At 52.1% G+C, this 16,698-nt stretch overlaps 1 protein-coding gene across 1 annotated transcript; it reads left to right on the forward strand.

The window, feature by feature from the left end:
• Positions 1-6,043: 6,043 nt before the first annotated feature.
• Positions 6,044-8,508, forward strand: LOC123160898 (uncharacterized). Its single transcript, XM_044578744.1, has 2 exons — positions 6,044-7,827; positions 7,906-8,508. Exons 1-2 carry the CDS (start codon positions 6,646-6,648, stop codon positions 8,050-8,052), a joined length of 1,329 nt encoding a protein of 442 aa, XP_044434679.1. The 5' UTR covers positions 6,044-6,645; the 3' UTR covers positions 8,053-8,508.
• The last annotated feature ends 8,190 nt before the right edge of the window (positions 8,509-16,698 follow it).

Below are 16,698 nucleotides of genomic sequence, written 5' to 3' on the forward strand. Positions count from 1 at the left end.
AGGCATGCCATCTTTTTCGTGCAAACGTTGCAGGTCCTCCCGTGCCTCAGGTGTATCTTTTGTCTTCCCATACACGCCCAAGAAGCCTAGAAGGTTCACGCAAAGGTTCTTCGTCACATGCATCACGTCGATCGAAGAGCGGACCTCTAGGTCTTTCCAGTAGGGTAGGTCCCAAAATATAGATTTCTTCTTCCACATGGGTGCGTGTCCCCCAGTGTCACTCGGAACAGCTAGTCCATCGGGACCCTTTCCAAAGATTACGTGTAAATCATTGACCATAGCAAGTACGTGATCACTGGTACGCATGGCGGGCTTCTTCTGGTGATCTGCCTCGCCTGTGAAATGCTTGCCTTTCTTTCGACATTGATGGTTGGTCGGAAGAAATCGATGATGGCCCAGGTACACATTCTTCCTGCAGCTTCCCAGGTATATACTTTCGGTGTCAAGTAAACAGTCCGTGCATGCGTGGTATCCCTTGTTTGTCTGTCCTGAAAGGTTACTGAGAGCGGACCAATCGTTGATGGTCACGAATAGCAACACCTTTAGGTCAAATTCCTCCTGTTTGTGCTCATCCCACGTACATACACCGTTTCCATTCCACAGTTGTAAAAGTTCTTCAACTAATGGCCTTAGGTACACATCAATGTCGTTGCCGGGTTGCTTAGGGCCTTGGATGAGAACTTGCATAATAATGAACTTCCTCTTCATGCACATCCAAGGAGGAAGGTTATACATACATAGAGTCACGGGCTAGGTGCTATGATTGCTGCTCTGCTCCCCGAAAGGATTAATGCCATCCGCGCTTAAAGCAAACCATACGTTCCTTGGGTCACGTGCAAACTCAGCCCAGTACTTTCTCTCGATTTTTCTCCACTGTGACCCATCAGCGGGTGCTCTCAACTTCCCGTCTTTCTTAAGGTCCTCACTGTGCCATCGCATCAACTTGGCATGCTCTCCGTTTCTGAACAGACGTTTCAACCGTGGTATTGTAGGAGCATACCACATCACCTTCGCAGGAACCCTCTTCCTGGGGGGGCTCGCCGTTAACATCACCAGGGCCATCTCGTCTGATCTTATACCGTAACGCACTGCATACCGGGCATGCGTTCAGATCCTTGTACGCACCGCGGTAGAGGATGCAGTCATTAGGGCATGCATGTATCTTCTGCACCTCCAATCCTAGAGGGCATACGACCTTCTTTGATGTGTATGTACTGTCAAGCAATTCGTTATCCTTTGGAAGCTTCTTCTTCAATATTTTCAGTAGCTTCTCAAATCCTTTGTCTGGCACAGCATTCTCTGCCTTCCACTGCAGCAATTCCAGTACGGTACCGAGCTTTGTGTTGCCATCTTCGCAATTGGGGTACAACCCTTTTTTGTGATCCTCTAACATGCGATCGAACTTCAGCTTCTCCTTTTGACTTTCGCATTGCGTCCTTGCATCGACAATGACCCGACGGAGATCATCATCATCGGGCACATCGTCTGGTTCCTCTTGATCTTCAGCAGCTTCGCCCGTTGCAGCATCATCGTGCACATCGTCTGGTTCCTCTTGATGTTCAGTAGCATCACCGTATTCAGGGGGCACATAGTTTTCATCGTACTCTTCTTCTTCGTCGTCTTCCATCATAACCCCTATTTCTCCGTGCCTCGTCCAAACATTATAGTGTGGCATGAAACCCTTGTAAAGCAGGTGGGTGTGAAGGATTTTCCGGTCAGAGTAAGACTTCGTATTCCCATATATAGGGCATGGACAACACATAAAACCATTCTGCTTGTTTGCCTCAGCCACTTCGAGAAAATCATGCATGCCCTTAATGTACTCGGAGGTGTTTCTGTTACCGTACATCCATTGCCAGTTCATCTGCGTGCACTATATATAATTAAGTGTGTCAAAAATCATTACAGAACATCATGAATAGATAATTAAGTGACCAAGTTAATAGAAGTTCATCATCACATTAAAACCAAAGTACATACATAGTTCTCATCTTCAAGCGAAAATCATTACAGAACAACATAAAGCTCTGCAGAGCATCTAAATTAATTAAACCATACATTGAAACTATGTAAAACATTTCAATGCGAAAACAAATGCAATCATAATCGCAACCAAGGTAACAACTGATCCAACGGCATAATGATACCAAGCCTTGGTATGAATGGCATATTTTCTAATCTTTCTAATCTTCAAGCGCATTGCATCCATCTTGATCTTGTGATTATCGACGATATCCGCAACATGCAACTCCAATATCATCTTCTCCTCAATTTTTCTTATTTTTTCCTTCAAGAAATTGTTTTCTTCTTCAACTAAATTTAACCTCTCGACAATAGGGTCGGTTGGAATTTTCGGTTCAACAACCTCCTAGATAAATAAAATCTATGTCACGTTGGTCGGCATAATTTTCATAAACAATAAATGAACCAATAGTTATGAAAAGATAATATATACCACATCCGAATCATAGACAGAACGAGGGCCGACGGGGGCGGATACCAAAACCATCGCACTATATAAGATGCAATAATAAAAGTAAGAAAATAATACAAATATCTATCTAAACATACAAGTGAGAATATTTTTCCTTTCAGAAAGAAGATAAGAACAAGAGGCTCACCACGGTGGTGCCGGCGATGAGATCGGCGCGGGTGATCGACGGCAGTGAAGACAGGGACGGGGCATGACGGACCGCTAAACCTAGACAAATATTGAGGAAAATGGAGCTTGGAGGCCGAGCTTGGAGAGGAGAAAGCTTAAGTAGTGTGGCTCGGGCATTCCCTTGAACACCTTGTGTGCATAGGAGGTGAGCTAGAGCACCACCAAACCCTCTCCCCCTCGGCTGCCAAAAAAAACAGAGCAGTGTGCTCTGCTCTTACGCGAGGGGGTATATATAGGCACCTCATTAGTCCCGGTTGGTGGCATGAACCGGGACTAAAGGGCAGCCTTTGGTCCCGGTTCAATCCACCAACCGGGACATAGTGGTGGTCCAGGAGCGATGCCCATTGTTCCCGGTTCGTCCCACCAACCGGGACCAAAAGGTCCAGACGAACCGGGACAAATGGCCCACGTGGCCCGGCCGGCCCCCGGGGCTCACGAACCGGGTCCAATGCTACCATTGGTCTTGGTTCTGGACTGAACCGGGACTAATGGGCTGACCCGGCCTGGACCATTGCCCCCTTTTCTACTAGTGTCACCATTTTATTTTCTCCCCCGACAACTTCAACCCTTTCATCTGAAGGAAATATGCCCTAGAGGCAATAATAAAGTTATTATTTATTTCCCCGAGCCCGCCTAGATAGATCTTGCGTGATCGTAGGAATTTTTTTAAAATATATCTAGCAATATGAACACCAACACTAATTTAAAAATGAATAGTTAAGTTTTGGGTAGAATTTTATTGGTGAAAAGGTGAAAAGAAAATCTAATCAAGAATGAAATAGAAAAAAACATGTAAGCATGATGCACCTGTAGACAGTTCCGCGGTGCCATGATGCACCCACTTGTCGCCATGGCAAGTTGGACGATGCATGACACTGCAGGGGCATCGATGCTTCCATGCAGCGCTCGTCGGTGTTGATGGTGTTGCGATGCAGCACACTTTAGCGTTGGTGGCATGGCGAGTCAAGGCAGCGATGCTGCATTGAAGCGCCAACCGTGTTGTAGCCGACACTTCGCCGGGAGCACTGCTCTGAGGACGCGACGAGTCAAGGCGGCGACGCTGCATTGAAGCACCGACCATATTGTCGCTGACACTTTGTCGGCAGGCTGCTCTGAGGGCACGGCGAGTCAAGGCGACAACGCTGCAGGCCGACACTTCGCCGGTAGCGCTGCTCGGAGGATGCGGCGAAGCTGCATTGAAGCGCTGGCCGCACAACTCCGAGGGCTTGATGAGTCGAAGTGGCGGCGACGCTGCATTGAAGCATCAACCATGTCGTGGCCACCGTTTCGCTTGCAGTGCTACGAGAAGGGCGCTCCTCTTCCCCTGCACATATTTTACTCCCTTCATTTTTAATTACCCTGCATATTAGAGTTGACTGAAATCAAACTTTGTACAGTATTTTTTTGCGGGAACAAACTTCATAAAGTTTGATCAAGTTTATAGAAAAGAATAGAAATATTTACCATAAAAAATCTATATGATGCAAAAGTATGTTCAATAATGAATCTAATGGTATTGATTTGTTATTGTATATGTTACAGTTTTTGTCTATAAACTTCGTCAAAGTTTGCAAAGCTTGACTTTGACCAAAACTAATATGCGAAGTAAATAAAAACGAAGGGAGTATGCAAACAGAGACAAAATTTAATGCAATGCGCCTACGACTTTTGGGAATATCTGATTTTCGGAAGATGACTTATACACCTAGACGAAGAGAGTACCTCCGTGCTCATGGGCTGGATAAAAAGCTCGAAGCTCCACCTCGTCTGGATGGCTCCCGTTCCACCTCTCCTTGCGCTGCCGCCGCCGGCTCCCGCTCCACTCCTAGCGCTGCCGGCGCCCCCGCCCCCCGCCGCGCCTCCGCCAGCGCAGCCGCTGCTTCCTCTCCCCGCTGCGGATGCCCTGGGCGTCCCCTCCCTCCTCGCTCCCACTCCCACCAGACCTCGATTCACTCTGCTTGCCCAGGCCGCCTTGCGCCTTTTTATGGGCATTGGAGACTCCGACATGATCACCTCCCTGGACTGCTGCCCCAACTCCCTCGCCGCGTCGAGCTCCTGCGGCGTCTGCCTCTGCATCTCCTCCAACAAACTCTGGTTCGACGAGCTGCTCGCTGGCTCTCTTCTGCAGGCCTTCGTCGGTGGTGACGCTCTTCTGTTCAACGCCCGCCATCTCCACCACCAAACCTTCCTCTTCTCTGTTTCTGACGCCGCCAATGCTGAACGACTGGTGCGTCTCCTTCCTTTCCATTGGCGGCTATTCTCTTTCCACTTTGAGCTTCCCTCGTCGGCGCCTTGCCTTCCGGCAGCCGCCGGCCTGGTCAGCTCCTGCAAAACTCTGTCCGATTTGCTTCTCCTGCGTCACACTGCTGGTCTCAAGTTTGCTAACGCGGCTTGGGACCGTTTAAAGTCCCACGTCTCTGTACCAAACGCGAAAGCTCCTCCGGCCTGTCGCTTGTTGGTCACCGTGCTCCAGTTTCCGCTGCTGGTCTCGGCGCAGCTTTGCAATCTCATCCTCGGCTGCCTGTTCGAGGGTGAGCCCGTGCACTTCCTCTCCAAGGCCATTGCTGAAGACGAGTTCGAGTGTCTCGTCGCCAACCGCGGGGTCGCTGACCTTGCTGTCTCCTTCGGCGACCTGCGTAGGCCGGGGATCATCATTCGCTTCTCCATCCCGTCGCCGGCACTGCCAACCTGCCGGCAGGCTGCTGGGTCTTCGCGTGGTGGGGTTTGCCATCCTCTGCCTCGAGCCAAGTCATGTTTGCCTCGATCCCCAACTAAGGTTGCTCAATTACGTCATGGGTCAAAGTTTCGATCTTTCATCCGCAGCAAGTTTAAACTTGGCCTAGTTCCCCCCCTGCTTCCCTGCCTGATCCCCTTCGGCATTCTCTTCTTCGGATTAGCTTCTTTTCAGCAGTAGCTAAGCCTAGTGCACGCCTAGTTAAATGTGCTCTAGACCACGTGTTCTCGGGTAGTCCTTGTTTTGTTGTCATGTTTTACCAAGATAACCTGCTCCTTACACTTGTCTCGTCAGAGGTTGTTAGAAATGAGATCGTCTCCTGTTTGCCTGTCTCTTGCCCTGGCGTTCGCCTTGTGCTTTCGACCTCTCTTCCGGCGGCAAAAGCTGCCAGGGATTCAAATTTTGAATCCTCTCTTGCTGAGGACTTGGACGCCACGAAAGCTGCCCATGCGTGGGCTGCTCGCCCTTGTTCAATCCCGGGCATGCCCCCTACTGCCCCCTCCTCCCCTCACTTTATCGCTAGTTCAGTTGTTTACTCCCCCTCCGGCTATAGCCACGGCGAACCCGCCCGCGATCTTGCATGCAGCCCCTACGTCCTGTCCAATCGCCTCTCTGCCCTCCCATGCGCCCCTCGTCCTCGCCTCTCACGTGACCACTCACCCACCCAGCATGCGGCCTTCTAACGAGTCTCTCCGTCCTCTCCCTTCCCTGGCATTAATGCCATACCTACCTGATGCTTCCCTTTGCATGGACCAGCTGCATGCACCCACCCCCTCTGCCCAAGCTGTCCACGGCTCCTCCCCGATGAACCGCGCCCCTCACACTAGTACGCCCTACCTAGCTACGCTGCCCAGGCCTCTCATCTGTTCGCCGCCCGCGCCGCTAGCCTCGCCGCCCGTGCTCCCGGTTCCCAACCAAAGTCCCATCGCCGCTGCTGCCGTCCTCTCGCCCTTGTACCGCGACGCCCTCCATTCTCCTAAAAAGATGGCGCCCAAGCCTTCTCACAGTCTCGACCGGCCCGGCGTTAGCTCTGTTCGTGGCCTATTTCTTCGCCCCCTTTGCCTTCCCTCCATCCATCCGCTCCAAGCCTCTCTGCTTTCGCTGCCTTGCAAGCGACCACCTCGTCCATGCCTGTAGAGACCCCGTGCGCTGCTCTCGTTGTGGCTGCTCGTGTCACCATAGCTTTGAGTGCTCCTCTAGCTTCCCCCTTGCCCTCCAGCATCTCCGCCTGCTTGCCCACCGCCTAGCCATGGCCTCCCCGACGCGTGTTGCTGCTTCCGACGACACCAACCCTGCCTCCCATGTGCTGTGGATTGGCTCTCATCGCATAGTCCTCAACGAGCCGGTCGCTTCCGTTCCGCGCCTCGTGCGACAGGCCTCCTCTGACGGGGACTCCGCTCTGCTGTCCCAGCGGGCGTCACCGCGTCATGATGGGGTGACATCAGACGATGCTGCCTCTGCGGTCCGTGGCCCCCCGCGCCCTGAGTCCTCCCTCTCATCCTCAGCCTCGTCGCCTGGCCGCGCCCACTCCACCTACCCGGACATCTTCGTCCCGTCCGGCCTCGTCCACGACGCCGGCCGCTTCTGCTTCGCCCATCTCGACACTATCGTCCTCGAGCCCTATGACTTCATCCGCTTGGCGGTCGAGCACTTCGCCGACAACCCGACGTTCCACTACGCGGCTGCGACGGGGTACTCGGCCCTCCTCGTCTTTGACTCTCACGCCGACCGGGAGGCTGCCATGGCTCACTTCCCGGCCAAGTTTGCCGTCGTTGAGGTCTCCCTTCTCCGTCCTGAGGAGACGGACAATCGCGCCTCCACCCGCTACAACCGCCTGATCGAGATCGAGGCGAAAAACTTCCTGCTCGAGCTGTGGCACCCCCAAGGGGCGAACTTTGTGTTCGGCCACTTTGGGGTGCTGTGCTGCGTTGATGAGGGCTGCTTCAACGCCGGCGACTTCACGGTGATGCGTGCCTTCCTCCGTGTGGAAGCCGACTACTCCATCCCCGCCGGCTGCCTTCTCCGCCTCCCCCCCAACCATATCGTTGACGTCCCCTTGAGGAAGATCAAGACTTGGACCGTGTTCGAGGATCTCACGGCCCCCCTTGACGGGGATGACGGCGACCACAACAACGGGGCACCCCACATTCACGGTGCGTGGAGGTGGAACTATGGCCACTCCGGGCCTTGCCCGGGCTCACACGCGTCCCACTCCATGCCGCTGCCTTCTCCATGCAACGGCTCTCCTGCTCCTCCCCTCCATGACGGGCCTCCAGTTGACGACCTGCACCTTGATGGGGCTAATGCTGCCATCTCTGATGGCGGCGTCGGCCAGGGCGTGGCCAGTGACGTGGCTGGTCCTCTTCTATGGAGGTGTCCAACCAGTTCTCCTCCCTGGTTATCTCCGACGCCGAGCCCTCCGTTATTTCTGGTAATTCCGTGACTGATGCCAACTCTCCTTCTTCCCCTCCTACTTGCCATGCCACTGACAACTTGTTTGTCGTCCTAGTTCTTGCCTCCTTTTCGCTCAACGACATCCCTCACGAGGCAACTCTGCGTCGGCTGCATGGCGCTGAGAAGCGGACTACTGACGCCGAAAAGCTACACCGCAGCCGCCGCCTGGCCGAGAAGGAGGACACCAACTTCATTGACATGACCACCAAGGCCATCCGCGCGAAAGCCCGGCGCTTCGATCTGCAGCTGGCCTCCGCTGCACTGGTTGACGCCCTTGAGGTCTCGGGCCTCACCAGCGTGCCGGAGGAACCGGTGCACGACTCTGCTGCTCTCGCCAAGATAGCAGCCCTCTGTGGTGTCGAGCCAGAAGAGGTTGCGGAGGTGTCCTCCCCCGCTCCATGATCAGCTGTTGCCGCACCTCGACGTCGGCCGCTCGCCACGGCCGCTCCGTCTCGTTATGTCTAGGCCTTACCTGCCCTTATGGCAATGATCTCGATCATGTGTTACCTTCGTCCTGTGTTAGATCTTGTTGTGCTCTAGGCTGCAACTCTTGCGATCTTTTTGTAAGGCACCCGTTATTTACTTTCCCTGTTCTCGCCCCCTTAGTATGTCATCGGTGCCTTTGTTGTATGTCATGAACAAGCTCAAGTTTAACTTCTGTTGCTGGAATAAGCGTGGCCTGGGTCAGTCACAAAAATGCTCTGATGTGCTTTCGGAGCTCATCTCCATCCACCCCCATGCTTGCTTCCTGCAAGAAACCAAACTAGGTACCCTTGACGCCTTCAAACAAAAAACGTTTCTTCCACATCACCTAAACCTGCTACATACTTCACCTGCCATTGGCTCGGCAGGTGGTATGCTCTCAGCCTTCTCCTCCTCCCACTTCACTGTTATTTCCACCAAATCAGGCGCCTACTCTCAAACGACCTTAATTTCCTGCCTAGCCTCCCCCAGCATCTTGCTATAACAAACATCTACGCCCCTACTGACCATGGCCTTAAACACCTCTTCCTCCAGGAACTGGCTAGCTTCGCTCCCTCACTGCCTACGCCTTGGCTTATCCTAGGTGATTTCAACCTCCTTCGCCATACGTCCGAAAAAACACTCCTCATTTTCGCCAAGCCGAAGCTGATATGTTCAACGCCTTCATTTACGCCCATGCTCTCATTGAGCTGCCCCTACTTGATTGCCGTTTCACGTGGTCAAGTAAGAGAGATCAGCCCACTCTGGAAAAACTTGATAGAGTTTTCGTTAATGTTGACTGGGACCTTCTCTTCCCCAACACTAATATCTCCTCTCTCACTCGTTTCATCTCTGATCACGTCCCTCTCCTCGTCACGATAGATACTACGATCCCGCGTCCCGCGCTTTTTCGTTTTGAAGCCAGGTGGGCCCTTAGGCCCAGTTGCCGGGCGGTTGTTGCTCAAGCCTGGGCCGAGGCCCAACTCAGATCAAATCACGCGCTTTCTCTGGTTGCCGCCCTAAAACATTCGCGCTCTGTTTTGAAAAAATGGAGACGCCTCGCGGTTCCCCTAATCACCCGTGAGCATAACTGTAAAACCGTTATTTCCATCCTAGACCTTATCAAAGAGGATCGCTTCCTCTCCTCGCCCGAGCTTGCCCTCCGTTTGGTTGTCATTCGCGTTCTCCAATGCTCTCTTCGAGAGAAAGCACTTTTTTGGATGCAGAGGGGAAAAATTCGCTCGGCCTTGGAAGGCGATGAAAACTCTAACTACTTCCATGCCTCTGCTTCCGCTCGTCTCCGTAATAAAAAAATCAATGTCCTGGTGTCAAACGGTCCCGAGTTCTTCTCACATGACGCTAAATCTAACATTTTATCAGATTTCTATGCTTCACTTCTAGGTACCGCCTTCCAACCAGCTTGGTCTTTCTCCCTTCACGATCTCTACCCCTCTCCCATCCCCCAGCTTCAGTACTTGGATGCCCCCTTTACGGACGATGAAATTCCACATGCTTTTCCTTTCCATGAACCAACTTGCTAGCCCGGGTCCGGATGGTTTTGGTCCGGGCTTCTATCGAAAATTTTGGTGCATTCTGAAAGCTAAGATTAGGGATTTTTTCTCAGATTTCCACTTGCTTAACTGTGACATCTCCTGCATGAACCGGGCCCTGGTCATTTTGCTCCCAAAAAGTAACCAGGCGCGCTCCCCTGCGGACTTCCGACCCATCTCCCTGCAGAACTGCCCTATTAAGGGTATAGCAAAACTTCTGACCAACCGGCTAAAACCTCTAATCCCTCTCCTGGTCCACGTTGATCAAACGGGGTTTATCTCTGGGCGCAATATCTCCGAAAACTTCCTCTATGCCGCTGATATTCTTCACTGTTGTGCCAAGCGCAAAGCTCCCACTCTTGTGATCAAGCTTGATTTTCGTAAGGCCTTCGACTCTGTCTGTTGGACGTCACTCCTGCACACTCTAAAGATTAGGGGTCTCCCTGATCGTTGGTGTGACTAGATCAAAGCACTCCTTGCCACCGGATCCACTGCCGTTATGCTTAACGGAGTTCCTGCTAGATGGATCCAGTGCAAAAATGGTCTCCGCCAAGGAGATCCACTCTCCCCCTATCTCTTCATCATCATTGTAGACATCCTGCAACAATTGATCATTAAAGCTAATAATGATGGGCTCCTATTCCACCCCCTCTGCCCGCATCTCCCCTACCCCGTCTTGCAATACGCTGATGATACCCTCATCATCCTAAAAGCTACTCCCGATGTTGCAAAACACCTAAAAGCGATCCTTGACGATTTTGCTGCGGCCACTGGACTCCAAATCAACTTCACAAAGATGACCTTCATCCTCCTGAACATTGATCCTGCTGTCGTGGTTCTAAGTCTGACAGTAGTGTAGGGGGGTAGGTATGGAGAGTCAAGATCCTAGCTATGGAGTAGTTGTATACGCAAGGGATTTACGAGTTCAGGCCCTTCTCGGAGGAAGTAACAGCCCTACGTCTCGGAGCCCGGAGGCGGTCGACTGGATTATATGCGTATGAATTACAGGGGTGCGAACCCTTTACACTGAGGAGGGGGGTGGCTTATATAGAGTCCGCCAGACCCCTTCGGCCCTCAGTTATGCAGGGTTTAAGATACATTAAGATCGGGCGTTACTGGTAACGCTATACATAAAGTGCTATGATGACCATAAAAGCTACTTAATGACCGACCGTTTGCGTGCAGAGTGACTTTAGATCTCCTGGCTGTCGAGTGGTTGTCTTCATGGTCGAGTGGTTGGCTTCATGGTCGAGTGTCTTCGAGTCAGTCGAGTGGAACACTTCTGAGTCGATTGACAGGTGGTTTCTTCTAGAGATGTTCCTGGGTAGGATAGTTTGGACAGGTCCATGACCCTACCCTAGGTACATAGCTTCATCATTAGCCCCCGAATGGATCGAGGTTTGAGTAGGGAAGGAGTTGAGAACTCTTCCGGCCCATTTCTCGTGCTATGAGTATGTTTTGTTCTGGATCAATGAACTTTAGGTGACGACACCAACTTCTTTTTCAGTCGCCTTGATCCATTCTTTGTATCCGTCGAGTGAAGTTTCTACTTGGATAGCTCCGAGCGACAGAGTGAAAGAGATCTTTCATCTGATGAATTGTTCTGCAACCCGCGGATTTAGCGGAATTCGAATTTCGGGAAGCGCACGGGCGGAGGAGGCCGCAGTAATCGGATGGGATAAGGCAGGGACGCCTCGATCTTCGCGCCACCTTTTTCGCCACGTATCACGTGCGCGACTATTGCGGGATTTGATAGGATTGCCCGGGCCTAGAAGTCAGTCACTCGGGAGTAACCTCATATAAGGCGCCAGACGGGGTTTTTTGAACAGTGCGTTCTCATTTTCTCTTCTCTTCTCCAGGCTTATCCGCCGCGTTCGCTTCCGTCTCAGTGCCGCCGCCTCGTGCGCGTCTCGCCGGTGACGATGGTGAAAGAGAAGACGGCGGCCCTGGAGCGGGCGAAGAAAGCAACGGTGAAGGTGAAGGGAAGGACGACCGGTCGAGGCGGATCTTCATCGAGGGCCGGCCTGCCACAGGGCTGGATCCAGGGCGACTGGATCTGCTCGACGATTAGTCAAGCAGATCTTGACGACCTGGCCGACGGAGGACTGATCCCCCATGGATTGGCGCGGCTCTCGGGGAAGGAGTCTGAGCCGCAACCTCAGGAGGGTGAGTGCGTTCTCCTGGCCACCCATGTCGACCGTGGGTTTTCTTTGCCGCCTCACCCTTTCTTTCGGGGATTTCTGAATTTCTTTGGGGCACAACTCCACCACTTCACACCCAACACCATCGTGTACCTTGCTGCTTTCGTGTCTTTGTGCGAGAATTTCTTGGGTTGCCGGCCTCATTGGGGTCTTTTCAAGCACATCTTCACCTGTCGCTCCCAGACGGTGAAGAAGGCCAATCCGAGTGATGAGAGAACACAAGTGATTCAGATGTGTGGGGGTCTTGGGGTTCAGTTGAGAGGAAAAAGCTCCTTTCCGACCATGATCTTACCTGACTCGGTCCGTGGATGGCAGTCGACCTGGTTCTACTGCAAAGACCAGCCGACGCCAGGGCAGTCGACTGGGCTCCCTCCTTTTTCCATGGAACGAGTGAGGAAGCCTTCCTCTTTGAAGGTGGCCCCAGAAGAGAAGGTGCAGGTTAAGGTGCTGGTCGAGCGTGTTGTCCAGCTTATCCGTGACGGGGTGACTGGCATGGACCTCTTGGAGGTCTTCCTCCGACGACGCATCCAGCCGCTTCAAGCTCGAGACCATCTGATGTGGTTGTATTCTGGTACTTAGGACACCACTCGGATCCACCCGGAGGAGATTGACGATGCCACGCCGGAGCGGTGGCTGGCGAGCATCACAAGGAACAAAGACAACCCCCGAGGAGCCAGGAGGATTCCTCCACTCGACGAATCATACGAAGTAGACAAGGTCCAATTCTGCATTTCTGACTGTGATTCTGCTTTCTCCATTCTGTTTGCTTAAAATCAGTCGACTGACTTTTGTCTTGTTTGTTGTCTTCTAGGCCACGACTGAGATGTACTCGACGCCCAACGGGGCGCAAGAACAGGCCGAGGAGGGAGAGGCGAGCGGAGGTGAACGTGAGGAGTGGCAATCTGATGGTGAGGAGGAAGACGATGACGACGGATCCAGCAAAGAGGAGGAGGAGGAGGAGGAAGTCAATCCTCCTCATACGGAAAGGCGATCCAACCTCATCCACGACCCCGCGAGCGAGCATGGCAAAGCGATTGCGCCCGTTGGGAAATCGTCGAAGCACCCTCGGACGGCTTCTCCGGCGCCGACTGAGAAAGCGCCAAAGCATCCACGAGCAGCACCATCAAAGCCGCTGAAGGCCTTGCCCAAGATGAGAATGGCCATTCCCACTATCTCCGGGTAATAGCAGAACTTGTGTTTTCTTGTTTAGCACGGACGAACTCTTGGTCGACTCATCGACTAACCAACTGGTTTATGAAATCTGTAGTGCTGCTACCTCCGAGACCTCCGCCAAGAACGACGACCAGGAAATGGAAGACGCTGCCACCTCCAACCTTGGTACGCTCTCTGTAGTTTCACTTTTGGTCGATTGGATTTTCGTTTCTAACTTTGGATTTTTCCTGCAGCTCCTCCTCATGTCATTGATCTCCCCGATGATGACGACAAGGTGCCCCTGAGGGCGAGGAAGAATAAAAAGGCGCCGGCTGGCAAGACCACTCGGACTGCATCAGTGCCTGAGGCATCGGTTCAAGAAGGTGGCGATGTCACTCGGCATTCTGTGACCTTCACTGTGTCGCTGACGAGTGCCCGGCCTTCGTTGTTGATTGCTGATCCGCCCTCTCTTTTCACCACACACCACATCCCAGAGGACCAAGCGGGTGCTGCTAAGGAGGCTATACACTAGGAGGGGATCATGATGGAGCAGGTGAAGGCGATCCGGGAAGCCAGCCAAGCGGCTTATGCTAGCTCAGCCCTTCAGAGCAATGTCCAGGTTAGTTGGTCACCACTTGTTCTGTTAGGATATGCTATCTGAAGACTTTCTTTCCGAAGATCTTTGTATCTGTACACCCACTAGGTGTGTCTATTGATTTTTGGATTGGTGGGGGCACGCTGAGTGCACCCACTGGGTGTAGTCCCCGAGACTATGGTGGACTGCTGGCAGTCGACTGTAGTCTTTGTATTTTGAATTTCTTCATTCCAACTTCTTCACTCGGTTTGGTCGGACCATGTCGAATGGAATCTTGGAACTGGTGGGGGCACGCTGAGTGCACCCACTGGGTGTAGTCCCCAAGACTACGGTGGACTGCTGGCAGTCGACTGTAGTCTGAAGAACCTGTTTTTTTTGGTAGATCATGATGAGACCAAGACTAACTGGCAGTTAGCTATATGGCTATAGTTTTAGGATCATAACCTCTTTGTCTCTTTTCGGCCGACTGATCGGACCAAGTCGGTACAACCAGTGGGGGCACGCTGAGTGCACCCACTGGGTGTAGTCCCCGAGACTACTGTTGAATATTTTGATTCGACTGTAGTCTTAGAAATGTTACGGTTTTTCTCTTAGTCACTCGGAAGCAACCTCTCTTTTATGTCTGTCAACTGACTCTTCGCAGAAATCTTGCGAACTTGTGGCTCGTTACACTGAGTTGGAAAAAAACATATCCAGCTCGACCTTGACTTGAAGCTCGTTTAGGAGAACTTTCAGAAGGCGAAGGACGAGGCAAAAGGTATGATTGGTGAGAAGTTGACGACTGTCTTTATCTTTCTGCCCATTCCTGATTCTGATCTCATTGTCATTTTGCAGATAAAAAGAAGGAGGCTCTGAAGAAGAAGGACCATGACCTTGCCGAGGCGCAGAAGGCGGCTTTGGAAAAAATGAAGCTTGCGGAAGAAAAACTGGCTTCAGTCGGTAAACTTGAAGAGGAGAACGCCAATCTGAAAGCTGCTCTTGACGCGGCCAACAAGGAGGTCAGTCGCCTAAAGAATGATAAGATAGCCCTGAGTGACAAGGCTAGTGAACTGGTGGGGAAGAAGAATGATCTGGAGGCTTATCTGGGAGGGCTCGCCAAGAAGTTATTCATCATGCTTGAGGGTAATCTCTCCTATTCGACTGACTTGTAATCACTGACTTATCATAGAACTGCTGGTTTATCTTTGAGTTGTGTTTACAAAACTCTGCCAAAACATCGAGGAGGAGACCAGTCAAGTGGAGACGGGCTTGGATCCCATTAATTCCCCTGTGAAGGATGAAACTGCCATGAATGTGCTCCGACTGGAGTCTCGTGTTGCTGGTGTGGTTGACTACCTTGCTCGACTGAAGGTTGCGGTGTCGCGGATCGACACGACACTTTGGCCGGGAGAGACGCTTCAAAATGACCTCGAGTCTCTAATGACTCGACTGAATGAAGTTCCAGGTCGAGTGCAAGAATGGAAGAAGTCTTCCGCTAGGTGTGGTGCTGATGTTGCTCTGTCCCTGGTCCGCATTCACTGCAAGGATGTGCGAGAGGACAAGCTGGCGTCGCTCAAAGTGGCCAACACCAAGAAGCATGACTTCCAATCTTTCATGGAGACCTTCATTGTTGCTGCCACTCGGATTGCTGATGGAATCGACATGGACCAGTTTGTCGCGCCTTCCAGTCCTCCACCCGAGGAGTAAGAAAAACTTCTATGCTTCGCCTTAAATTTGCCTCGGAATGTCGAGTGGTTTTGTAACCGATAAACTTTTACAGGCTTGATGCCTGAGCACTTCCGAATCCGTAGGATGTTATCTGAACTTGGCTTATTGTTGAATATGCTTGAATTTGCCTTCGAGCGAACTTTGTTCTTTACTCGGAATATACTTTAATGTTTGAGACGCAGCCCTGAGGTGGAGAATCCGGTCGACCTGCTCTTCACCGCTCTTGTAGGTAAGGACGGAGCACAGATTGCAGTCGACCTGCGTTCTTGTAGAGCGCATGTTGTATTTGTGGCGTAGCTCCAAAGGAGAAGGTATCAGTCGACCTGCGCCTTGTCGTCCTTGCATAGCGCACATTGTATTTGTAGCGGAGCTCCAAAGGAGAAGGTAGAAGTTGACCTGCACCTCGCCGTCCTTGCAGAGCGCACATTGTATTTGTGGCGGATCAGAATGGATTTCATACTTAGGCAAGTACTGGACCACAGCTAAGCCTCCGAGTGGGAGGTTTGCTCTCCACTCGGTAGGATTTTCAAACACTTAGGCGAGTACTAGACTGCATCTAAGCCCCCGAGTGGGAGGTTTGCTCTCCACTCGGTAGGATTTTCAATTACTTATGCGAGTACTGGACTGCAGCTAAGCCTCCGAGTGGGAGGTTTGCTCTCCACTCGGTAGGATTTTCAATTACTTAGGTGACTACTGGACTGCAGCTAAGCCCCCAAGTGGGAGGTTTGCTCTCCACTCGGTAGGATTTTCAAACACTTAATGGACTGCAGCTAAGCCCCTGAGTGGGAGGTTTGCTCTCCACTCGGTAGGATTTTCAATTACTTAGGCGAGTACTGGACTGCAGCTAAGCCCCCGAGTGGGAGGTTTGCTCTCCACTCGGTAGGATTTCAAATACTTAGGCGAGTACTCGACTGCAGCTAAGCCCTCGAGTGGGAGGTTCGCTCTCCACTCGGTAGGATTTTCAATTACTTAGGAAAGTACTGGACTGCAGCTAAGCCCCCGAGTGGGAGGTTCGCTCTCCACTCGGTAGGATTTTCAATTACTTAGGCAAGTACTGGACTGTAGCTAAGCCCCCGAGTGGGAGGTTTGCTCTCCACTCGGTAGGATTTCAAATACTTAGGCGAGTACTGGACTGCAGCTAAGCCTCCGAGTGGGAGGTTCGCTCTCCACTCGGTAGGATT

The sequence above is a fragment of the Triticum aestivum genome, chromosome 7B (genome assembly GCF_018294505.1).
Source record: "Triticum aestivum cultivar Chinese Spring chromosome 7B, IWGSC CS RefSeq v2.1, whole genome shotgun sequence".
Classification (NCBI taxonomy): domain Eukaryota; kingdom Viridiplantae; phylum Streptophyta; class Magnoliopsida; order Poales; family Poaceae; genus Triticum; species Triticum aestivum.